The sequence below is a fragment of the Zalophus californianus genome, chromosome 11 (assembly GCF_009762305.2).
Source record: "Zalophus californianus isolate mZalCal1 chromosome 11, mZalCal1.pri.v2, whole genome shotgun sequence".
Taxonomy (NCBI): Eukaryota; Metazoa; Chordata; class Mammalia; order Carnivora; family Otariidae; genus Zalophus; species Zalophus californianus.
The window spans coordinates 56,386,398-56,411,274 of NC_045605.1; the positions used below are offsets into that span (position 1 = coordinate 56,386,398).

The following is a 24,877-nucleotide window of genomic DNA, read 5'->3' on the forward strand; positions in this document are numbered from 1 at the left end:
GCAGGCAGAGGGAGAAGCAGGCTCCTTGCTCAGCAAGGAGCCCGATGTGGGACTCGATTCCAGGACCCTGGGATCATGACCTGAGCCGAAGGCAGACGCTTAACCGACTGAGCCACCCAGGCGTCCCTGCTTTTCTTTTTCAACATTCCTCTGGCTATTCGGGGTCTTTTCTGGTTCCATACAAATCTTAGGATTATTTGTTCCATTTCTTTGAAAAAAGTGGATGGTATTTTGATAGGGATTGCATTAAATGTGTAGATTGCTCTAGGTAGCATTGACATCTTCACAATATTTGTTCTTCCAATCCATGAGCATGGAATATTTTTCCATTTCTTTGTGTCTTCCTCAATTTCTTTCATGAGTGTTCTATAGTTTTTTGAGTACAGATTCCTTGCCTCTTTGGTTGGATTTATTCCTAGGTATCTTATGGTTTTGGGTGCAATTGTAAATAGGATTGACTCCTTAATTTCTCTTTCTTCTGTCTTATTGTTTGTGTATAGAAATGCAACTGATTTCTGTGCATTGATTTTATATTCTGCCACTTTACTGAATTTCTGTATGAAATCTAGCAGTTTTGGGGTGGAGTCTTTTGGGTTTTCCACATATCATATCATCTGCAAAGAGTGAGAGTTTGACTACTTCTTTGCCAATTTGGATGCCTTTTATTTCTTTTTGTTGTCTGATTAATGGGTGCCAGTTTCTATCAGAAAAAGGAGTTATAAATATAGGAAGAGAAGGAACTTGGATGAACTCTGTGGTGATAGAACATAATGGCCCAGACCTTGGTTTCTAAATATCATCTTCCACTAAGAGGAATCAAGATTCTCTGAAGAAATGGCTGACTCCCAGGAGTGGGCCAGAAAAAGTACAAGATGATCGATCATAGGATGTCTAGTCGTGTCAGAAAGTAAGGAAGTACTCCTCTCCCCGCAGAAAAGGGAGATATGTCAAAAGAACACAGAAGCCAGTTTGATGAGTCTCCCACTGGCCAAATCTGGAGCAGTTTGAACATCAGGATAAATAATGATAGAATAGCGGATAGCCCACTGAATAAAATAGGGATACATGAGTCTTTATTGATATAAAAAGGTGGGGAGAGAGAGATTTTCAAAGTATGGAGAAAGAGTAACTTTACAATGTAGACGCTTGACAGTTCCCACCTTAATCACGTGATCAAGTGAACATCACCTAGTAGGATAAATTGAAATCATGACTACCTCCTAGGATGTGGTAAGTAGAGTCCATCATTACTTCTGCGATATTTCAGCTAAAGATGGATAGTTAGAGTCAATCATAAGGAAAAACTAGATATAACAAAACTGGTGTTCTACAGAATACTAGACCCATAATCTCCAAGGCTGTCAAGGTCATGATAGTCAAGGAGAGACAGAGGAACTGTTTCAGAGAAAAGGAGTGTGATACTGTGATTTATAGTAAGTAATAGATATTTGGTCTTTGGGTTTTTTTTTTTTTAAAGATTTTATTTATTTATTTATTTGAGAGGGACAGAGATAGTGACAGAGAGCACCAGCAGGGAGGAAAGGGAGAAGCAGGCTCTCCGCTTAGCAGGGAGCCCCATGCAAGACTCGATCCCAGGACCCCGGGATCATGACCTGAGTCAAAGGCAGACGCTTAACCGACTGAGCCATGCAGGCTCCCAGTATTTGGTGTTTGTTCACTGTTCCTGGCACATAGCTCCCAAAACTCCTGTAATTTCCTATATAAGAGCCATAGGGGCATTTTTTTTTTAAGATTTATTTATTTGAGAGAGTGAGCACACAGGAGGTAGCATGGGGCATCTTTTGTTATATTTAGTTTTGTCCTCACTTCCTGAAAGCTTCAGAGAGGGAAATGAATATCTTTTGTTTCCATAACAAGTCCCTTTCAACTACATCTGAGTTTATGTTAATGAGTTGACATTTGGAAAGCTCCAGATAACTTAAGGTTGGGGACTGGTTGCCAGGGAAACCAACCCTGATTAGAAGGTTGAAAGCTTCAGCACCCTCCCTCCGCATTAGGGCTGGGACTTGGGAGCAGTCTTACTCCAGTGTTATAAACCCAGCATTTTACTGCCTGTAGTGAAACAGTGTTATAGCATTTTTTTTAAAGCAAGCTCTACACCCAATGTGGAGCTTGAACTCACGACCCTGAGATCAAGAGTCACATGGTCTACTGACTGAGACAGCCTGAGGCCCCAAATTTTATTTATGCAGTGAAGTCATATTTATTTTCAGAATACATTTTTATATCTTACATGTTAAAAATATATCTTTTGTGTTGAGAGGAAAAATATTTTGTATCAATTTTCATCAAAATTAAAAATCTCAAAAATTGGGTGCCTGGGTGGCTCAGATGGTTGAGCGTCTGCCTTCGGCTCAGGTCATGATCCCAGGGTCCTGGGATCGAATCCCGCATCGGGCTCCCTGCTCCTTGGGAGCCTGCTTCTCCCCCTGCCTCTCTCTCTCTGTCTCTCATGAATAAATAAATAAAATCTTAAAAAAAAAATCTCAAAAATTGTTGATATTTTAGCACTGAGAAAAGGCACTTACTAAATGTGTGCCAATGCAATTCAATGTTATATAAAAAATGTAGGAGATAAAATTGTGTGTATGCATGACACAAATGTTAGATGAAGATACACAAAGCAAAACTCCCTAAGCAGGAAGTGGTGGAAAATATCTTGAAAAAGAGTTTACAAGGAAGGGAAACAGGATTGTGAAAAAAAAGAAGTTTGGAATACATATGGGACAGAGATTTGTTATAAAAATTATGGTTGAAGCCAAGGGGTGGGGGGGAATTCCTGTTTTCTCCTAGTGATCCTATTCATTATCATTACAGGGGAATTTCTTCCACCTCTCAGAAGTATCAGGAAAAAGTGCCTTCTAAAACTGCAGCCTGGGGGCACCTGGGGGCACCTGGGTGGCTCAGATGGTTAAGCATCTGCCTTCAGCTCAGGTCATGATCCCAGGGTCCTGGGATCGAGCCCCACATCGAGCCCCACATTGGGCTCCCTGCTCAGCTGGGAGCCTGCTTCTCCCTCTCCCTCTGCCTCTCTCTGCTCATTCTCTCTCTCTCTCTCTGTGTCTCAAGTGAATAAATAAAATCTTTTCAAAATAAAAAATAAATAAAAATAAAACTGCAGCCTGCCCCATGTAAAGAAAAGTGAAATACAGTTGACTCTTAAACATGGGGGTTAGGGGTGCCAACCCCCCACCACACACAATTGAAAATTTGAGTATAATCTTGACTCCCCCAAAACTTAGCTACTAATAGCCTCCTCTTGACCAGAAGCCTTACCGATAACAGTTAACAGTATTTTGCATGTTATTTGGGGTTTTTTGTTTCTTTTTTTTTTTTTAAAGATTGTATTTATTTATTTGTCAGAGAGAGAGAGAAGAGCACAAACAGGGGGAGCGGCAGGCAGAGGGAGAAGCAGACTCCCCGCTGAGCAAGGAGCCTGATGCTGGCCTCCATCCCAGGACCTGGGGATCATGACCTGAGCCAAAGGCAGATGCTTAACTGACTGAGCCACCCAGGTGTCGCTGTATGTTATTTGTATTATATTCTGTGTAGTTACAAGAAAGCTAGAGGAAAGAAAATCATAAGAGAAAATACACTATAAAAAAAAGAGAGAGAGAAAATACACTGTAGTAGCACTGTTTCACAGTTATCAAAACCAATCTGTGTGTAAGTGGACCTGGGCGGTTCAAACCCATTGTTGTTCAATATTTTATTGATGAGAAGGCCAAACTCTTCCATTCATGGGTACAGCTCCTCTAGTAGGTGATATAAACATATTGAAGGTCACTGTTTGTATTAGGTCAAGCCATAAAGTGGCTGACTTAAAACAGAAATTCATTCTGTCCCAGGTCTGCATGCCGGAAATCCAAAGTCAAGGTGTTGGGAAGCCTTCGCCCCCCAAAGACTCTAGGGGAAAATCCTTCTTCCCTATTCCAGCGGCTGGCAGCTGGCGGCTGGCGTATGCCTGGGCTGCCTCCTCCACAAGGCCCTCTCCCCTTTCCCCTGTGTCTGACTTTCTCCTAGAAGGACACTTGTCATTGGATTTAGAGCCCACCTACATAATCTAAGATTATCTCATTTTGAGATCCTTGACCTAATTATATCTACAAAGGCCCTTTTTCCAAATAAAGTCATATTCCTTCATTGATAACAGGGTTTAAGGTATGTACATATCACGTTGTAGGCCACTATTCAACCTGCCACATCATTCCTATGTGTGACCTGCCCTTTTTTCCTCTCAGGCCAGCCTGCCAAAAGATGGAGAAATTAAGTTCTTATTAATCTGAATGAGACTGTTTTAAATTAAGATGTGAATTTTAATCTCCAGGGTAACCATTAAGAAAATAACTCAAAAACATACAGCGAAAGATACAAGGGAATTAAAACAGTGTATTAAAAAATACACATTTAACAGAAAAAGCATCAGGAATGGAGGGAGAGAGGAACAAGAAAGACTAAGAAAATGGCAAAATGGCACATGTAAATCCTACTTTATCAGTAATTATATTAAATGTAAATAGACTTAACACTCCAATGAGAAAGGTAGAAAGTAGGAGAATGGATGAAAGGAAAAAAGATCCAACACTATTCTGCCCACAAAAGATACACTTCAGGGGCACCTGGGTGGCTCAGTTGGTTAAGCCACTGCCTTCGGCTCAGGTCATGATCCTGGAGTCCCGGGATCGAGTCCCACATCGGGCTCCCCGTGCAGCAGGGAGTCTGCTTCTCCCTCTGACCCTCTTCCCTCTCGTGCTCTCTATCTCTCATTCTCTCTCTCTCAAATAAATAAATAAAATCTTTAAAAAAAAAGATACACTTCACTTTCAAAGACACAAATAGGTTGAAAGGAAAACGATGGAAGAAGAGGTTCCATGTAAGTAGCAACTAAAAGAAAGCTGGGGTGGCTATATGTCTATAGGCTAAATAAAATAGATTTTAAGACAAAAATTGTCACTAGAGACCAAGGACCTTTTTATAACGATAAAAAGGTGACTCCATCAGGAAGATGTAACAATTATGGACATATACATACATAACAGCAGACTCCCAAAATATGGGAAGCAAAACTTACAGAATTGAAGGGAAAAATAAACAATGTAACCATAATAGTTGGAGGCTTCAATACCCCATTTTCAATAAAGAATAGAAAGACTAGGCAGACGATCAACAAGATCAGCAAGGAAACAGGAGACTTGAACAACCCTATGGACCAACTTGACCTAATTATAGATATCTGGAAAATACTACTACTGTAACACTAATAGTATCTAGAAAACACTTCAACAGCAGGAGCAGAACACACATTTTTCTCAAATGCACATGGAACATTCTCTAGTACAGACCATCTATTAGGTCATAAGAGAAGTCTCAGTAAATTTAAAGAGACTGAAATCATACAAAGTATGTTTTCTGAAATAAAATTTGAAATAAATGACAAAAGAAAATTTGGAATAGTAAATATGTGTAAACTGAGCAACATTCTCTTAAGTAACTGAAAGGGTCAATGGAAAAATCAGAAGGGAAATTAGGAAAAACTTTAGGATGAATGTAATAAGAACACAAGATACCAAAACCTATGGGATGTGGCAAAAGCAGTTTGAGAGAGAATCTTAGAGATGCAAACATATTAAAAAAGAAAAAAGAAAAAAGATCTCTTAACTTTCTACCTTAAGACCCTGGAAAAAGAAGAGTTCCTGGTTAGCTCTGAGCATTTGTGAGTCAGTTTTACTCTCTCGAGTTTCTAGCCCACGGTCGGAGCGCTGAAATGCCACAACGTGAAAAGAAACCCCAGGCCCCTGTGGGACGTTTGCCTCAGAACTAGCCCCAGTGCCCTCTAGTGGCCATATCTGTGAACTACAAGTAGAATCATGGAATTGACAACTTCAGGCTGGGACTACAGCCCCACCTCTGATGGTCGTCTGGAAAAGGAGGAGCCTGTTCCCTCTCCCGAGGTAACAACTCCCCATTAGAGGCAATATTCACAGCATTTACCTAGAGCCCCCCACCCATTGCTTAGAGCAGGCTGCTGCTAGATGTACATTGCCCTAGGTGAGGTCCCCCTCTGGGATTTGGGGGCCTGCTGATTGTTGCTGTTCGTAGGCAGAGATGGTGGAGTTCCCTTGCGCACAGTAGGTGTTCAATCTTCACAAAATTAATGCTGAGAATAAGGGCCTACCTTTGTGAGGTGGCCTAGGTTAGGGCCAGGGCTCAGCCTGGAGCCAGAGGCTGAGAGTCATGGCTAACCTCAGACTGGGGCTGGAAAGGGGCTGAAACTGTCATCAAGAAACAGGCCTTTCCTCCATCCTAAAGGAAATATCTGTCCTCTACCGGAGCTCTGTGGACCTGAGGCCCCTCCAGGATACCTCCCGTTGCTGCCTGCCCTCCTGCCCATCTAGAAACTCTGGAGAAGTCAACCCGCCCACCCTTCCAAGCCAAGCCCCACTGCAGACCTATCTCCCAACACCTCCTCCTTCAACACAGCAGTGCCGTCTCCCCGGCCTTTGCACCTGCTTGCTGCTCTGCCCTTCATTTCCTCCCTGGCAAACTTCCAGTCACCCTTCAAGTCCCAGGTCAGACATCGAGGTCCCAGCTCAATGAGGCACCCCACGTTGGATGCCCAGAGGAGTGGTCCTCGAAGTGGATAAATGAATGGCAAGGGTGGGCACTTAGGCAGTTGGAATGAAGTCATTTGGTCTCAGCTAGCAGGGGTTCCCAGTTGCTTAGTACTCGTTGAATCGAATGGAATTCGAACAGAGAGAGGTGCCATCTTGTGAGACCTAGTTGTGGCCTGAAATCACTACAGTGACTGGAAGAGCTCTCCCTCTTTGTGGTGTAACTGAAGCCAGGGGCAAACAACATAGTTTGAGTGATCATGGAGGACGCTTCCAGCTCAGTCATCTCGGGACCATAGCCCTTACCTACATATAGGACAGAAACCCTTACCACATGTAGTAGCCAGCCATGAGGGGGCTCCAAGGACCCCTGCCTCAGGGGGGGTCACTGAGTGTATACTCAGTATACTTGAAAAGTATATATGAAAAGTATATATACTTTTCACTCAGTGTATACTCCTCTTGAGTGTGAGCTGGATCTAGTCGCTTGCATCTCATGGGGAGAATACGGCAGATCACATCTGAGATTAAGTTATAAAATAATGTGACTTGCACCTTGCACACTCTTTCTGGCTCTTCCTGCTTACTCTCTCTGATGAAACCAGCTGCCACGTTGTGAGCTACTCCATGGAAAATCCCACATGGTAAGCAACTAAGAGTGGCCTCTGGTCAATAGCCAGTGAGGACGTGAACCCTGGGAGCAACCACATGGATGACCTTGGAAGTGGAGCTTCCCCCAGTCAAGCCTTAGGATGACTGCAGCCCAGGCGACACCTTGACTATGGCCTTGTGTGAGCCCCTGAAGTAGAAGCTGCACCTCAACTACTGACCCTCAGATTGTGTGGTGGACACCATGTTGTTTGAAGCCACGACATTCTGGAGGAATTTGTCACACAACACCAGATAACCAGTACCAGTACCAGTAACCAGTACCGTAACCAGTACCAGACCACACAGGGTCATGTAGCCCAATGAGCAAAGGGGAAGGCTTGGCAGGCAGCCCAGATGGGGCCCTGGTTTCCCCAAGTGTCAGTGGCAAGATACAGATGTAGCCCCAGCAATAACTCACAGAGGACTCTCGTTTTTATTTATTCGTTTTGGAAAATACAAAAGTCTGACATGGTACAATAATTGCATCAAAAGGAAACAGGATGCACAGAGGAGGGCCTGGATTTCTTCCCTGGCCCCCGCCCTCTCAGAAAGGCACAAATATGTGAGGCTTGAGTTCAGGGGCCTCCTGACCTGAAACCAATCTGCTGCTCAGAAGGCCAGGCCCCTCTGTGAACAGGAAGGAGGACCCTTTCCTCACACCCACACTTGGGGGTATGGGTTAAACAAGTTGAGGCCATGGGGGAAGTATGTGATTCAGGCCAAGTCCGGGTCGTTCTGGGTCCATGTCAGCACCCTGTGGAGGACCAGTCACTCCAACCAGACATGGTGGCTGAATAATCCCGGAAATGGTGCATCTGGGCACAGGGTCATTGCCACCCCCATTCCTGCTCTGGAGGCCTTAGATTTAAAAGACTGGAGACACTCAAGCTGGAGCATTCAAGATGGGGACAATTGTGCCCTCCGAGTCTTCCCCTTGGTAAGAGGGACCAGTCCTGCAGTTAAGTGCAGGGTAGGTAGTTTGGAATAGAGGTGTTTGTATTACAAGTGGCTTCTGCCCCTCATCCCGCAGTGGGAAAAAGCAAATAATCTAACCGGCCTGAGCCACGAATGGCTGTCCTTCTTTCCCAGTTAACCAGGACTGAGTTTTCTCTGTAATTTTGGGAAAGGAAGAAGGGTTGGTTGAGAAATGATGAAGGCCGAGATATGTTAGCCATCACCTAGAGCCGGACAAATTGGAAGTGAAAGAGTTTGCAATATTCGTTTTTTCCTTCTTAAAAAAGACCTAACATTTGTAATGGTTTAACAAAATTATTATAATTTCTTTTAAATAACCCACAGACACCCATGACGCTTCCAAATTTACAGAACAAAAAAGCATTCGAGAACTTGGTAGAAAACGATCTGTAGCTGATTCTTCCCAGGAGCTGGCCCCCAATGGTGGGCTCAGTTCACCTCCAGAATCTCGGTCTCCGGGAGGCCGAACTTGGTCTTGTGCTTGTCGAAGAGCTTCACCAGGGCCTCCATGTACATGGTGTGGTACAGGTCTATGTCCTGCTGGGTTGGGTGCTCCAGCTTGGGGATGGTGATGGGCTCACCCACTGCAAGGATGGGGCAGAGGCCTCTGGTTAGTCAGCCCACTCGGTCCACCTCCCTGAGAGTCTACCACGATGTTGATGGCAGTGACCCTGCACTACGTGCCAACCATGTGCCAGGAACTGGGCTAAATGTGCTCCAGCTCAGGCTGTCCTCCGGACAGGTGAGGAGGGCCTAGGGCATGGAAGGGACCTGCCCCAGGGCCCACAGCCACGAAGCAGCGGGTGAGATCAACATTGGCTGCACCCACTCACCCGACTGGAAGCTCCTGGGAAGGCTATAGGAGCAAGTAACGGCATTGCTCTTGCCCCGCTCTGCGCAAGTCACATAGCCTCACTGAGCCTCAGTTGCCTCACCTGTCCCATGGGATCCTTCCTCCTAGGGCTTTGCTGAGGATCACGTGCTTTGAAAAGTGTGGTGAGGGAGGAGGAGGGGTGCAACATTCATGCACACATGCATTGCTTTACTTCCTGCATCTTCACACCCAACTCATCCCGAAGCCCTGGCAAAGACATTTTGGAAATTTCTCCCCAGTTCTTGCCCTTTCCACGGCCATTCCCTCAGTCCCCCCCTGGCTGCCAGAGAGGCATCTGCACCCATTTCGGGGGCTTCCGTTTTGACCCCTGTAACCCATTGGCTATCCAGCAGCCCCAAGAATCACTCTAAAGTGCAGTTCTGAACCTCTCCTCCCCCCAGTCCTCAAGCAGCTCTCCATTCTTAAGGTGAAGCGCAAACTCATTCCCACTGCCCATGGGAGCCTGTCCCTCTCCAGCCACACCTGTGCATGGAAATGTCCCTGCTGCCTCAAAGAGATCAGGCCTGGTAATGTAGGCCTATGCAACGGGAGCAGAGAGTGAGTCTGGGTCTGGGACCTCAGATGCAGGAAGTTAGTCTTTGTAAAAATCCAAAGCAAAACACCTGACCCTGATAACTCAAAGCATCTATGTGAGCTTTGACCCCGAAAGTCCACGGCTGGTGGCCTACACACTTCTGTGTGATCTCTGGCTTATGAAACACACACACACACACACACACACACACAGAACAACGCAACTGAGGGACAAGAGCAGCCAGTTTTTTGCTATACTTCTCAGAGGCCTATGCTCCAGTCATGTTGATGTTTTTCTTTTTGTTTCTCAAAAATCTATACAATTTTGCTGTGGAAGTCCACTCAGGCTCATGTTTCCGACAAATCTCTCCTCCACGTCTCTTTTGCTAGATGATTCCTCTTCAGCTAGAGGTGTAAGAGTCACCTCTTCCCTGGGGTCCACTATAAGGCCCCAGAGCACGCTGCACATTCCCCTCACACCCCCTCCTGGTCTTTGCTCCACAGACTGGTCTTCCTGCGTAGGCTCCGGGCTCTACACACACAGACTGCCGAGTCTTGTTTTCTCACCTGGCACTGCTTGGCTCATAGCAATGGAACTAATTCCCCACCGCCCGCTCCCCACCCCCACTCGCCATCCCCAACAACACCCAAACATGTCTGCATCCACAAGGTTTAGAGCGTGGACATCAGAACCACATAGCCTGGATGTGAATCCTAACTCCACCACAAACTAGCAGTGGGGCACCCAAAGTTCAGGAGCTGCGGGCAGGGGAAGCTCACCGACGGTGGTGATGGGCTTAGAGTAGGGCACCAGCCCCCATGTGTCAGAGGAGAAGAGGCCTCGGCCATGGAAGATGCACGGGGCAAAGCCAATGTACTTCTGGAACTTCTTCTGGACCCATCGGCCCCAGGAGCCCTCTTCAAAGATCACCTGCTTGTATACTTCATTCTCCCCGAAGGAGTAGGTGGGAACCAGGTCCGCTCTGGAAGGGAGAAGCCAGGGTCCGTCACACCCTAACTGCTGGCCTCCTGCTCTCCTAGCAGCATGACATGTGTTGGCCTGAGGGCACACAGTCCCGCACGGGAGCCTGGCCTCTCGGCCTGTCTGCAAGGGCCCCGGGGAGCACAGGTGGCATTTCTGCTCCACTCAGACCCTCGGGCTACGCTCGGGCAAACTTGCTCTGCAGCTCTGGCCGCCAATCTCCCCCCTCCCACAGGATGGCAAACTCTCATCCATGCCTTCCTGGGGTCTGGGCCTTGCCTCAGGGGCCGAGGAGTTGCTCTGTTGGGGCCAAACAAAGCTTCGGAGGGCTGTGCGTGCACTGCACGCTGTTGTGTGTGCGTGTGCGCTCGTGCGTGCGTGCACACGAGTTGGGGGGGGGGGGCACTTACCCGTGGCGTAGGGCCAGTTTTACAAAGCCCTTGCGATTGCGCAGGGTGACCGCATTCTTGCCAGGCATGGAGCTCAGGGACTCGGCTGCGCCCCCCACTACGATGATGATGGCATTGCCACTCCCATTCTTTGAAAGCAAGTAGTCTATGGTGTCCCTGTTCACAGGGCAGATGCCTGGCAGGGAGAAGGACACAGAGTCAGGGCTGCCCACAAAGGCATTCCCTACCCCCTGCATACAGCCGGGCATGAAGAGAGAGAGCCCTGGCCTTGGGCCCCAGATCTAAGCCAGCCACTAGAAGTTACATGGCCCTGCCTAAGCTATTTCTTTTTCAGAGCCTTGGCTTGCTTATCTGTAAAAGGCGGATAACGATATGAGGTTGTTTAGGGAACTCCTTCATTTGGCAAACATTCCTTGAGGTCCTAGCTCTGCAGGCTGTTGCTAGGTGCTGGGGAGCCCAATGAGTCGGGGCAGCAGGGGTCACAGCAGGTGGATAGGACAGAGCCAGTGACAGTGATTCACGTGTGCAAAGGGCAGCACAGGGGCTGGGGTCGGAGAAGGCTTCCCAGGGAAGATGTGAGCCAAGCGAAACCCTGACGACCGCATGGACAGCTCTCCTGCTCAGAACTGGGCCGCCGTGCCTGGGCCACACTGCGTCTCTCCACACAGGCCCAGCCACTGGGGCACGGCGTATTGACCTCCTGCTCCCTCTCTCACCTCGCTCAGTGGCGAGGTTCGGGCCTGGACAACAGAGCCCAGCAGGGGCAGGCGGAGGCGGCGTCTCACCTCCAGACATCAGGTACTCTCTTAGCACTGGCATCCGGAAGTTGCCGGCCAGCGTGGCCAGGTAGGGCCTTATGCCGGGGAACTTCTTGCTCACTTCTGTGGCCTCTGTGCTGAAGTTGCAGAATGCACCCAGGCCCATGATGCCATGCGGGTGGTACCCAAGGATGTAGTTCCTGGTGGTCAGCAGGTTGTGTGTCTTCACCAGCTGCAGGGAAAAACTCGGGTTAGAGGAGATGCCAGGAGAGGGGTATTGGGACATGCCCAGAAGATGGGGGAAGGACCCGGGGTGCCATACCCTGGGCGACTCTGCACACATGACCTGACACTCGCTGCAGTCTCCATTGAGACTGTGAGTCCCCACCCGGGAAGGGAGTGGGGAACTTTCCCTCTCATTCCCTTACCTCTCCAGCCAGACACACCAGGTCCTGTCATCTGCACCCTGCCAGCCTCCTGCCTGCCCTCCTCCTGGGCCCATTGTCCTCATTGAACCCCTGCTGCTCTCAGATAAAGAGGGGTGTCCAGTTTTTGTCAAGGTAAAGTCCATGTCCCTTAGTTTGGCCAGAGAAGGGACAGTGCAGGTGGCCTGAATGGACACTTCCTTCCAGGCAGCCAGGCTCGGCTCATGCTGTATTGCAGGGAGGCCAGGGGCGAGCAACAGGCCTATGCCAGCGCTGGCAGGGGCAGGGGGCCAGCCAGGCAGCTGAGCTGTGGTACTGTCAACAAAGCTGTCTTGGGATGCTCTAAGGAATGATTGGCTTCCTCCGGGGGCTGCTCCCTTGCCCTGGGGTTGGTGGCTTGGAGGGTGGGGTGGGTGGTGCAAAGTTGCCCTAGACTCTGAGGCACCTGCCCAGCATTGCACGGAACATGGTGGGGGTGGAGGGTGCTGAGCACGCTGGAGAGCAAGGCTATTCAGAAACATCACTTCTTTTCCGATTAGAAAATTAATGAATAATCATAGAGTACTTTAAAAATACAGGAAAGTAAAAAGGTAATCTATCCAAAGCACCTGCCCTATCTCCATCCGGAAAAACCACTTTGACGTGTTGAGTTCTTTTGCTACTCTTTTTTAAAAACCACAAAATTAAGGGCACATGGTTGATATCATTTTTACATAATTTACTTTTTTAAAAGATTTTATTTTGTATTTAATTATTTGACAGAGAGAGAGAGAGAGAGAGAGAGAGAGAGCGAGCAAGCACAAGCAGGGGGAGCAGCAGAGGGAGAGGGAGAAGCAGGCTCCTCACCGAGCAGGAAGCCTGACGTAGGGCTTGATCCCAGGACCCCGGGATCATGACCTGAGCCGAAGGCAGACGCTTCACCAACTGAGCCACCCAGGCGCCCCTCATTTTTACATAATTTTCTACCAAGCATATCTTAACTATTTTTCCTATCACAATCCCTCGGTCACATGTCTCTCCTGGCTGCATTATCCTGCCCCACAGTTATGCTGTGTGTAACAGAATTATAATCAAACTCTGATGGATGGATCTTTAAAAACCTTCCAGAATTTCCTCCAGAAATAATGCTTCCATAAGTACCTTATTTTTGTCCACATATCTGATTGTTTGACAAACTTCTAGAAATCACAGTTCCTGGGGCCAAGGGTATGAACAGTTTGGTCTCATGGGCTACCCGGCCTCTAGCGGGGTCCACTGATAACACCCGCCTTCCCATGCCAGAAAGTGCCTGTGTCCCTGCACTGGCGTGAGCTGGACAGAGACCCATGGGCCACTGGCAGAATGTCAACGGCCTGGGTTTTCCATGACTCCCGAATTGGGAACCCCTGGCTGGGGAAAGGACCTGGTGCTCGATTTGGGGGACGCAGTGCTGGTGGCTGCCCCTGGGAAACTGAAATCTGAACCTTCAGGTGACAGAGGCCCGAGGGGGATGGAGCAGATGGTGGCTGGCCCCATTCCCAGCTCTATGACTGCGGGGACGTGTCTGAGCACGCCCCCCCGAGTTCCACCTCCACTGCCGCTCGGGCCTTCCCTACTCTTTCTCCCACTTTGCCTTTGGCAAGCACATTAAAGCTGCTCAAAAACCCAACCAGCGCTTTGCTGCCCGCTACATAAATGGAAAACACAGGCAGCCTAAGCCATGACTGTTGGGTAGGGGGTAGAGGGGGGGTGTCTAAAAGGGGGCCCGGCTTCACGTGAGCTCTGCGAGGAGACTGCTCCGAGAGTTCACCTCCCGAAGAGCAGGTGTGCCCAGGACACTAGCTCACAGGAAAGCTGGAACCTGGAGCAGGCTTCCAAACGGTAGGAACATGTCAAGGTAAGAGCGGAGGCTGCCAGCACCACCCTCGTAACCTGCTCCAGAACTGAAGGCTGGGTCTGGGAGCCCAAAGCACAAAATGTGCTGGAAGAGCCCTGATCCAGGCCCTTCCTTTGATTGCAAGGTGGAGACAGAGGCCTAGAGAAAGGAGCTGCCACTTCTCTCAACCCTGCTACTGACTTGCTTTGGGACCTCGGGACAGTCCCACCTCTCTGGGCCTTAGTAGGACCAACTGGGAAATGAAGGAGATGGACAGATAGATCATTCAAAGCTCAGAGAGTCTTTCCTAGTCTCCTCGCCAGAGATCCTGCCTATAACTCAGGGATAGGTGACTCGGGTGCCACCACCCCTACTTCTGGTAGCCGGTGGTGCTGGTGGCCACTGCTAATGCATGAGCCCTTCTGTGCTGGAAGAAGGGATGCTCTCGGGGCTCGCTGAGCTGCTCTGGTGGCAGGGAGCTATACAAAGAAGGGTGTGGGGAAGGGCGGGCGGGTGGTTACAGCCAGAGATCGTTACACAACCACTGGCAAGAGGCCAGGAGAAGGGGGAAGGCCAGGAGGGCCACACAGAACACGACAGAGCATCAACCCTGACATCAGGTCACCAAGGCCAAACCCTCTCTGCACAGAAAAGCAGCCTGAGGCCCTGAGGATCAGGGGCTCGGCCAAGTTCACCAGTGGGCAAGAGCAGAGCCCAGGCTGAGGCTCCATGCCCTGGCCGGCCTCAGGCCCAGGTTGGCTTGGGTCCTGGTGCCTAGGGGCCCTCTCCCGGCCAGCCCACGTGTGCCCTGTAGCTCCAATTCCCATCTGACTTCTTGGAATAGAGGTGCGAAAAGGGACACAGGGTTTTGTTTCGGTTCTTTTGGAAATGTGGACATAAGTGGGGAAGGGCACCTGCTTGTCCCAGCTCTGGCCAATGGTCATTGGGTCATCCTGTTTTGGGTGGAGGGGGCTATTGGACTCAAGGAATCTTCCAGAGGGACAGGCTGCTCTGATCACTGTGGCCTGACCTCTGAGGTAAAGATCCCAGCAGAGAGAAGAGAATCCATAATCCCTCACACCCACCCATAATTTACCACTTTTTAGCATATGAACAGCTCCATTTTGCAAGTAAGGCTAATGAGGCTCAGTGAGCTTGAGAAAGTATGCCTGTGGTCCCTTGGGCAGAAAGTGACAAAGTCTAGCAGAATCCCCTAGATGGTGAGCCCACCTGAGGGGCCAGGGCTGACTCCTCCGTGTCCCCATGCCTAGCACAGAGCCCAGCGCAGGGACAGGGAGCTACAGCCCTGGGCAGTGAACAGAGTGACAGAGCAGGAACTCAACCCAGGTCTCTAACCACAAAGCAGAGGGAGGGAGACCCAGGAAGTGGGGCTCAATCTGATGAGGAAATCCGGGACTGAATCTCTCCCAGAGAAACAGGCAGTAGGAATTCAGTGGGAAAGAGCCTGGGGCTTGGATTCTAGTACAAACGCCAGCATGGACTCGCCATGCAACCTGGACCAGACCATGCCCGTCTCTGGGACTCAGTCTCCCCACTTCCAGAATGACAGGGTTAGGTCCGATGATGCAACTCTGTCCCAGCAACAGCAGGCTTGAATTCCTTGCAGCCAGGGAGATGGGGTCAGGGGAAGGGAGGAGCGGGAGCCCTGACCCCAAGGATCCTGGGAAAACTGGCTCAGGCTGCGGCAAGCAGAGGGAGCTTCCTCCCAACACTGAGGGCAGTGGAGGAATGTAGGGTTACCCGGCCACCTCCTCTGGGCAGCACGCCAGGATGTCTTAGTCGCTGACTCACAGCAGCAAACATACACCACCCTGCACCACACACACATTCACTCTCACACTTGCTGCCTCGGCTCTTCAGACCCCACCGCCTTCTGCTGGGGTCACCCTAAGCAGCTAGGATGTGCCAGTGCTGGGGTGCTCAGTGAGCTGGCCAGACAGGTCTCTCCCCTTAGGGATTCTGCCAGAGTTAGCCACAATCCCCCAGCACTAGGGCCCAGATGGCCTCTGCCTTGCCAGCCTGGCTTGTAGACCACTGACAGGGGGCCAGACAAAGATGAGAAAAAGTCCAGACCAAGCCACCACTGATCCTGTCAGGACCTGGAGGCTGGCCCCAGAGAAGATAGGTGCATAGAAGACCAGCATGGGGGTCCCAGAGCAGCCAATGGTGGTACGGCAGGAAGGAAACCCAGAGACCGACTTAGTCTAAACTCGCTTCATATGGGGCGACTGCATGCTGGAAGGGACGGTGCCTCACTCAGGGTCATACTGGGCTCTTCCTCCAAGCCTGAGGGAACCTGGAGTCCCCGAGCTTATTTCCTACAGCTCTGCAGCATAGGGAGGCAGCATGCTGTTGGGAAGAGTCCAGCATTCTGAGGCAAGGCAGCAAATGGAATTTCAGCTCAAACTGCTACTAGCCTCATTCAGCTTTACCACTTTCTGACCTTCAGGTTTTTCCTCTGTGAAAAAGGGATAAAACGCATACCCGCCTCACGAGGTACTGCGAGGGTTAACGGGGACTCCTTGAGGAAAGGTGCTGGTTCCTGGAAGGCTCCCAATAAATGGAGATCCTCCTCCTCCACTCCACCGCCTCAACATCCCCCACACGGCAGGCTTCTTCTCAAACTCAGGTGCCTCGCGTTCTTCCGTTTCCATGCCTCTTTAGTGCTACTCATCTTTAAGGTGGAGTTCTAGGAGCACGTCCTCCAGAAGCCTCCCCTGAGCACTTCAGAACTAGGGTCTCACTCTTATTTCACGGCACATCTAATTTCCTGGACCCTAATTCCCTGGTCATGAGCCCCAGTGGGCCACCTGCAGCTGGCTGAGAGAAGTGATGATCTTTCAGAGCTTCAGAAGGAAAAAAGAGCCCCTCATACCTACTGCTTTAAGTTGTATCCGTGGTTCAGGTCAGATGGACTTGGAACTATCTTAGTATTGCTCTTGATAAATTGTTGCCATTTCAGTTACGCCTTTAATATTCACTGAAAGGCAGACAAGCAACGGCCCTAATATCTGCTATTACACATGCTTATATCACTAAGGATCTCAGTGTCGGAAACATCTTTTAGATCCAAATGCTAGAACAAGTCCCGTTTCCTTAAGAAACTAGCATGCTTTGTCCTTTCTCAAAATAAAAACCAACAACTATCATGTTTCCCTTTTTGCCTTGGCTGCCAGGAAGCTAAGAGTTGACCATGAAGCTCAACTACTGCAACTTTGTTGACCCTTATGGCTGAACTGCTAGTAGCTTCTCCCTCAGGTCTTGACTTTTGTTTTTACCTGGTATGACACTGTATGTATCCTACATTGCCTCAAAGCCTGCATAAAGTGGGGTAGAACATGAACAGATGTCCACAGTGGAAGGGGTCACGTGGTTCAACTCAGCACATGTGGTACCCACAGACGGGTGAGTTAAAGCTTGCGCTCAGATTTCCCACCCGTTCCCACCCTCCCGAGTTAACACCCGCAAGTCTTTACCTGGATGGGAAAGTAGTCTCGAAAGTAGCGCCACACAGCCCAGTTTCGGACCCACTGTGACCTCCTGCCACCTTCCAGGGAACAAAATACAGTGTTGGGAAGCAGCGGGAGTGGGGGCGGGTGACATTTGGGCAAGGCAGAGAAGACAGGGCCAGTGAGACCCTGAGTGAGGGGACTGTCACCCTATGGGGCATCTTCTCCCGCCTCCCCACTGGGCCCTGTCTCACCTTTTTTCCCCTCACGTTAGGCAAACCCTTGATGGAGTGTGAGCTCCTCTGAGGACCAGGACGGTGCCTTCTGAGGGGCTTTCGACACCCCAACCCGGAACCACACCCTGGCCTAGCTCCCCGCTTTTTACATAGCAGGTGCTAAGTAAAAAGTGGTGGCCCCCACGCTGAGGAACTTCCGCTCTGCGCAGGAGGGCGGGTCCCAAGGGCGAGGGGGTGGGGCAAGGAGGGTGTGCTCTTACCTTTTTTGGGCGTGTTCCAGTCAAACACCAGCCAGGTGAAGTAGAGCACGGCGATGAGCCAACAGTCGGTGCAGAATATGTACATGAGGATGGCGCTGCAGGCCACTCCTGGTGGGGAAGCAGAGAGCCCCGGGTCAGGCCCTGTCCTCCCTGGGTGGGCCTCAGTCTCCCCTCTGGGCAAAGGCTCACCAAATGACACGCCTTCGGCACAGCTGGGACCATGGGCAGAGGAGGCCTGCAGCCACAGCCCAGGGAGGATGACGCTCATGGGGACAAGAACCTCATCCCCTAGATGCTGACGGGCGTCCCTGGCGTCCAGGAGCTCGTGGGCTCCCTGCGGTCTGGGCAGTAGCACTGGGAAAGCCGTCCTTAGAGCTGTTCTTTCGGGCCCCTCCTCGCACGTTCTCCCCACCCCAGTGCCGACCACAGTTACTGTGGACGCAGGGAGGGACCCACCGAGTGCCTCTACACCGCAGGACTTGGGCCGAGCCACCGTCTCAAGTGTGAGGCCGGGGAACTTTACCCCACTTTGGAGATGAGAACACTGAGGCTCCAGGAGGAGGTAATATGCCAAAGGTCACTCAGCAGGACAGTGGCAGAGCCAGGATGCATAAAGATTTTATTTTATTTATCGGGGGGGGGGCGGAATGGGGAGAGAGGGCACAAGCAGGGGGAGCGGGAGAGGGAGAAGCGGGCCAGCTGCCAAGCAAGGAGCCTGACGTGTGACTCGATCTCAGAACCCTGGGATCATGACCTGAGCCGAAGGCAGACGCTTAACTGATTGAGCCACCCAGGCGTCCCAGCAGAGCCAGGGTTGGACCAGTGAATCCGTAATCTGCACCAGGCTTTAGAAGTTCACCAAAAATGAGAAGGCCCAGCCTACCACCGGAGGGACCTGACAGAGGTGGCTTCCTGCCCCGGGAGGAGGGCCGGCCCCTTCCAACATAAGAGGGCTGCAGTCAGGCCCAGGCCAGAGCCCAGAGCCCATCAGGACCCCTTGCAAAAACCCCAGCAGGGCCCTCAGAAGACTCCCCGGGGCCGCCTTCCATGCAGTCACTCCTTTCTGGGTCTTCTGGCCCTAATGTTGAATAACCTGGTGCAGCAATGAAGTCTGCACCAGAGCTGGCTTACCTCAGGGCTGGCCCCTGGAAGCCCTCATCAGGGCCTCTATCCCCATTTTACCCAGCCCTCCAGGTCTCACTCAGACCAGATCTCTCCAAGAACCAACCTCCAGTATCACATTGCCCTCCCACATGGATCTCTCACCTCTGAATTCTCCACACTAGGTGGGGCGGCACATCTTCTTTGCCCCCTGGCACTCAGCACAGGGCTGGGGGCAGCCGGTGCTCATGCGAGGTAGAGCGTGACTTCCATCCAGCACCCTCCCCCACTGCTCAGGGAGGGAAGTCAACCCTTGCTGTATGCCCACCCTCTGCTGGGCCCTGAGCTGGTCATGGGTGCCCTAGGGCTGCCTGGCTCTGGACCCCATGCTCTCTCTTCTTCCTGCTATGCTGAGCCTCCTCCGCTTTCCTCTGAGGGAGAGGGGAGGGCCAGATGGACTCCACCCTGAGCCTCAGAGCAGGAAAATGGTGATCCCTTGTCATCCACAATGCAGTCTTGGTCTACTCCTGAGCTAACCTCTCCCAAGGTAGCTAAAAATAGTACAACTATCTTGGGAGGGGCAGTGAACATAGAGTGACCAGGCATCCAGCTTCTCAGGACCAGCTTAGGAGTGTGACATCACAGACAGGGAAGAGGTAGTCTCTAGGGAAGCATTTGCAGCCTACAAAACCCCACTAAAGGCAAACTGTGAAGTACTCGGAGCAGCTGGGTGAATGGCTATGTCTAAGTTAAGGCCACTTACAAAGTCGCTCACACTGTTGAGCAGTTTGCCTTTGGTCCCCTTTCTTAGGCCTGGGAAATGGGCTGTTCCAGCCCCCTAGACGCCACAGGTATCCAAGCTCCTTCAGAGGCCAGGTGGATTCCCCAGGTGGGCCTGGGCAGGGCCGTGAGGTTCAGGCGAGGGTCCGAGCGGCCTGGAAATCTAGCTGCCGTCAAACCCCTAACTCTCCTAAGGGGTACGGGGAGCAGAGGGGGCTGAGCCGCAGGCCCCACTGCCTCCAAGTCTGAGCTCTCTGGGAAGGAGGGAATCCCTACCTAGTGTCCTCACACTGCTGCTCAGGCAGCCTGGATGGAGGAAGAGAGAACCCACTGGGAGTCCAGAGACTGTATTCCAGTCCTGCTGCCCGTAGCCCCCATGTGCCCACCGCCCCTCTCTCACAGCACGCGCCGGACTCCCTCCTGCGCACAGCCCTTCAGTCCTTGGGCTCCCTGGCAGCTGGAGCTCTGATGCACCTCTCCAGCCCCAGCAGCCGACCCAGGAAAGGTTCACGGAGCAAAAAAACGAGCTGAACCCTACTTTCTCCGAGCCTGATCCCAGTCCTCTGAACTGGGGGCTCCCTGCTTCCCCCTTGTGGGCCACAGGACTGCAGCTGGGTCTACAACCACTTAAAGACCCTGCGGGCTCCATGCACGGAAGGCCCAGGGCCACCTTCACCAGCTTCACCTCCCCACATCTTGGTGAAGCCGGGGATTCAAACCTCCGGTCATGGAGGCCTGTGAGCAGGGCGGCCCGTGGCGGCTCAGGGGCTGGGAGGCAGCACGACGGGCTGCTTCAGGACGCCTCAGCCCTGCCACTCACGGGTTGCAGCCCCTCCCTGAGCCTCCATGTCCTCACAGGGCATTGGGAAAGTTACATGACGTGATGTGGAGGAGAACAAACACACAGCCAGGCATCCCATCCGGGGATCCATGCACTTGGATGGGGAACAAAATGACACCTTAATTTTCACCCCTCTCTGAGGGAAATTGAGTATTTCCTCCATTGACTCGTGTAACAGACCACAGCGTGTTAGCAGTGAGCTGTCGACAGTGGCTCCGGGGGAGAGCAAAGGTGTTTTCGTATCACATTTAGAGCAGCGGCAGAGACCTTAAAACATCATTTGTTCTCCGAAATGTTTAAGAATTAGAGCAACGGTTACGTCTGCCGCTAGATCTTTTTATTTCATGTAATAATAAAGAGGCACACGTGTTACTCTCTGCCTCATTTGACTTCTTAAATGCGCATATATATATATATATATATATATTTACACTTAAATATCATTGGTTTTCTCTGAAACCCAATGAACTTTGTATTACACATTTAAAAACCCCAAAGAAGGTTTATGGCCTTTACCAGATGCTAGAGGGGTCCACTGGGCAAAAATGGTAGAGTCCGCCTGTTCGAGGGTAAGCTGCGGGGCCGTGGCAGCCTTTGAGACACGAGAAGAGCCTCTGCCGGCAGATCTGGGTGGGAGCAGGAAGGAGCGGCTGGGGCTGCTCAGGGCAATAATTAGCCCCAGCTCAGCAGACCCGCCCATCCGAGCTGGCTTGGCTCCCACCTACACAAGGGCGTTGGGAAGATGCTGGGCCGGTTTCTGGGCTACGTTGGACCTGATCGATTGCAAACCTACAACTTGAGGCCAGTCCCTGTTGCAGCCTACACGGGCTGGGGTTCTGGCAGCTGCTCAGCTCCCTGGCAGCCAAGCTAAGACAGGGACGGTGGCGGCTTCTTGGTACAAACGGGGCCTAAGGGAGCGGGTGCAGCAGACTGCACGTGTGTCTGGGAGGCTGCAGTCCATGGGGTCTTGCCCTGGTCCCACCACTTCCTCCTCATTCTGGGCAAGGCTCTGCCCCCTCCGGCCTCTCTACTCTAGGATCCTAAGAAGTGGCCAGATGTGGGCCAGGGTAGAGGTTTGAGCCCGAAGGGAGCCAGTTTAATCTGCTCTGTTCCCCAGACCAGTGTTTATCTCATTGAGGCCATATATCTCTCTAAGAATCTGAAGATGGTAATTGCCCTTCACCCCAGAAAAAGGTGCACATATTCTCACATATAATTTTTCACCTAATTTTGGGGGTTCATGGCCCTCTCCCTAAAACCTACTCTTGGGCCTAAAGGTGAAAACTGGTTGTTTTAGACCAGGTCCACCAATTCTGAGCTCTCCAGTAAGGTGGGCTCCCTGGTGAGTGCTCTGGGCTTCCCCCCAAATCCCAGCTATACCATTCAAGGAGCTTCACAGTCTCAGAGACTCAGTGAAGCTCTGTAAGTTTCTACTTCCTCACCTGTGAAGTAGAAAGTCAAGGAAAGGCACATTAGGTGCCTGGGGGCACCGTGCAGCCTTGATAAACAGCACCCCTGTCCCAACCCTCTGCCCTGCAAAGGAAGGCGGAGGCAGCGTGGAACTGCTCTGGAAGCGTGGTCTCAGAGGCCCCCATGCGCCGATATGGTAGCTCATCAGGTAGATCATCCCCCGTCAGCCCAGACAATCCTAAAGAGGGCTGTGCCCGGAAGGACTGTCCCACAGGCACTGGAATGTGCTCTGTGGCGCTCCGCTCGGACATGCCGGGAGGCCGCTCATGATGCTGAGAACACAGGGGCCTGGGGAAGAAGCGGGGCAGCTAGGAGGGCAGGGGCTGGCCCACGCACGGGCCCTTTCCTCTTCCCAGACAACCCACCATGGCCTGAGCCTGGTCTGAGGGGCAAGCCGGGGAATGAGAGCACCAAGCTAGCCCTGCAGAAGTAGCCAAAGCACTGGTGGGGGAGGGGTTGAGAGAGAGAAAGGGAGGCAGCTCTTAATGGGCGAGGGCGAGCAGCTGGGGACTGTGTCCAGCAGGGGGTGCTGGCAGCCGGGAGTGGGGTCTGGGGGCACATCCCAACAGCGGCTCCCCTATAATGCCCCCCCCCCCCCCGTGACCAGGCCCTGTGCTGCATGTTCTCATCCCGCATCTTCAATTCCCACAAAGGCCCTGTGAAGAAGGCAGCATTTTTGCCACAGCTGAAATGAGGAAATGAACTTCCAGAGAGTTCAAGGTCACAGAGCTTGCCTGTGGTAGAGTTAGGCCTCAAGCCGGCACCACACCACACTAAGGCAAAGCAACACACTTGCTGGGAAATGGTTGTTGGTAGGCAGGGTAGCATGTGGGAGAAGCACAGGCTTTGGGGGTCCTATAGACCCGGATTCAAATCTGTGTGACTTGGGACAGGTTACTTACCTTATGTGAGAGTTGGGTTTCCTAACTGTAAAATGGGACGTGTACCACCTCCCACTGCATCTCACTGCGTCCTCATGCATGCCTAGGGCTAGAGCACTTGATCGGGCACTCGAAAGGGGGTAAGTGGGAGGGTGCTCTCACACGTCACCCCTGCAGAGCAGAGCTCCTGCTCTAAGCTCTGTCGTCGAGGACCCTGCCTGCCCTCGCCCTCTAAGCCCCGGCTTACCAAGCACAAGGAAGGACAGGACCCATTGTAGCACCGAGATGACCTGCAGCTGCTTTTCCACCTTGGCTCTATTGAGCCAAGTGACGGAGAAGAGGTCCTGGAGGGCAGAGAGGATGCTGGAGCCAGTGCCTGCAGCAGAGGGCAGAGGTCAGTCTGTTGCCCCACTTCCCTCCAGCCTCAGAGCCCCCAGCACCAACCCACCTCCAGAGACACCTTCCGACATGTGACAGGAGCATGGCCACAACATCACAACTTGATCCGGGTTCAAGTCGCAGCCTGCCACCCAGTAGCTTTGTAATTCTGGGCTGTTCGCATGCTTCCCTGTGCCCCAACTTTTACATATACCCATTGGGAATGGTGTTCCCCTCACGGGGTCATACTGGAGACCAAATGAAGTATCCAAAGACGCTGGGGTGGGGCAGGGGGCGGCTCTCCATAATTGCCAGCTCTCTTCCCTTCCCTCCAGCCCAAACTCCGGGCCTTATCCTTTATCTGGATCTAGTACAAATATTTAATCTTTGCTATCTGTGCCTGTGAGGCCAAGGACAGAGGTTCAATATCCAATTTGCAATGTTTTTTTCTCCAAGTGTACTTTGAGTACCCCAATCCCTGCCCCCTCTCATCCCCAGGACCCCTTGCCAGCAGGCTGAGCCCTCCTGTCCTCAGCCCAACACCACCACCACCACCATCACCACCTTTAGAGGGATTTACACTTTCAGCTTCATCTCAGGGCCCAGAGCTTGGGGCCCAGAAAAGAATCAGGCGGGAGCTTTTGCTTCCCCAAAGGACCCAGTGGCCAGTGAGCTTCGGGAAGCCTGGGATAGTGAGGGCTGCAATTATGTTTGCTACCAAGCGGCTACCAAGCCTCGAAGTTAGGAAAAGATGTGCCCACTTAATTGGCTCTTTGACTGTGCCCCCAGGATGATGCCCTGGACTCCAGTGGGACCAGAAAGCCTGGTGATGGTAGGAGAGGCAGCACTGGGGAAGGGCACGGGCGGCTAGACCAGAGGAAGGGAGCCACTTCCAACCCCCATGCCTGCTGAGCCCCAACTGCATGCCCTTCACTCTACACATCTTCAGTGAGTGCTTGCTGGATGCTGGGCAAACATTCCTTCACACCAGCCACTCTGCAAGGCCCAAGGACTGAGTCACAATGTTGTCCTTGAGGGTCTCATGACCTTTCACCCTGGCCTACTGCTGGGAGAGGGAGTTAGGGGCTTACACTCAAGCCTTTGCATTTCTTCAAAATCTGGAGAGCAACAGGGTCACAGCAGAGTTTAGAAAGGGACATAAGCCTCATCGGCTGAAAGTTAACTTTTAGGAGACGTACAGATAACACCAGACCTCAAGGCAGACACACCAGTCCTGTCTCCTGTACCCTGGTCTAGTAGATTGGAGGAAGGGGGCATGGTCCAGGAGAAGAGCCAGACGCCAGTGGTTCCACTCACTAGGTGACCCCAGGCAAGACCGCAAGGGTTCCCTGCCATATCCTCAG

General features: G+C 51.6%; 1 protein-coding gene across 1 annotated transcript in view; it reads right to left on the minus strand.

The window, feature by feature from the left end:
* Nucleotides 1-7,697: 7,697 nt before the first annotated feature.
* Nucleotides 7,698-24,877, minus strand: part of DGAT2 (diacylglycerol O-acyltransferase 2) — a 30,864-nt gene continuing 13,684 nt past the window's right edge. Inside the window, exons 2-8 of the mRNA XM_027579175.2 lie at nucleotides 23,383-23,511; nucleotides 18,063-18,170; nucleotides 17,594-17,664; nucleotides 11,844-12,048; nucleotides 11,059-11,233; nucleotides 10,447-10,649; nucleotides 7,698-8,842 (exon numbers count right to left, since the gene is read on the minus strand). Of these exons, the coding sequence (XP_027434976.2) occupies nucleotides 8,688-8,842; nucleotides 10,447-10,649; nucleotides 11,059-11,233; nucleotides 11,844-12,048; nucleotides 17,594-17,664; nucleotides 18,063-18,170; nucleotides 23,383-23,511 (1,046 nt within the window). The 3' untranslated portion in view covers nucleotides 7,698-8,687. The remainder of the gene's footprint in view (nucleotides 8,843-10,446; nucleotides 10,650-11,058; nucleotides 11,234-11,843; nucleotides 12,049-17,593; nucleotides 17,665-18,062; nucleotides 18,171-23,382; nucleotides 23,512-24,877) is intronic.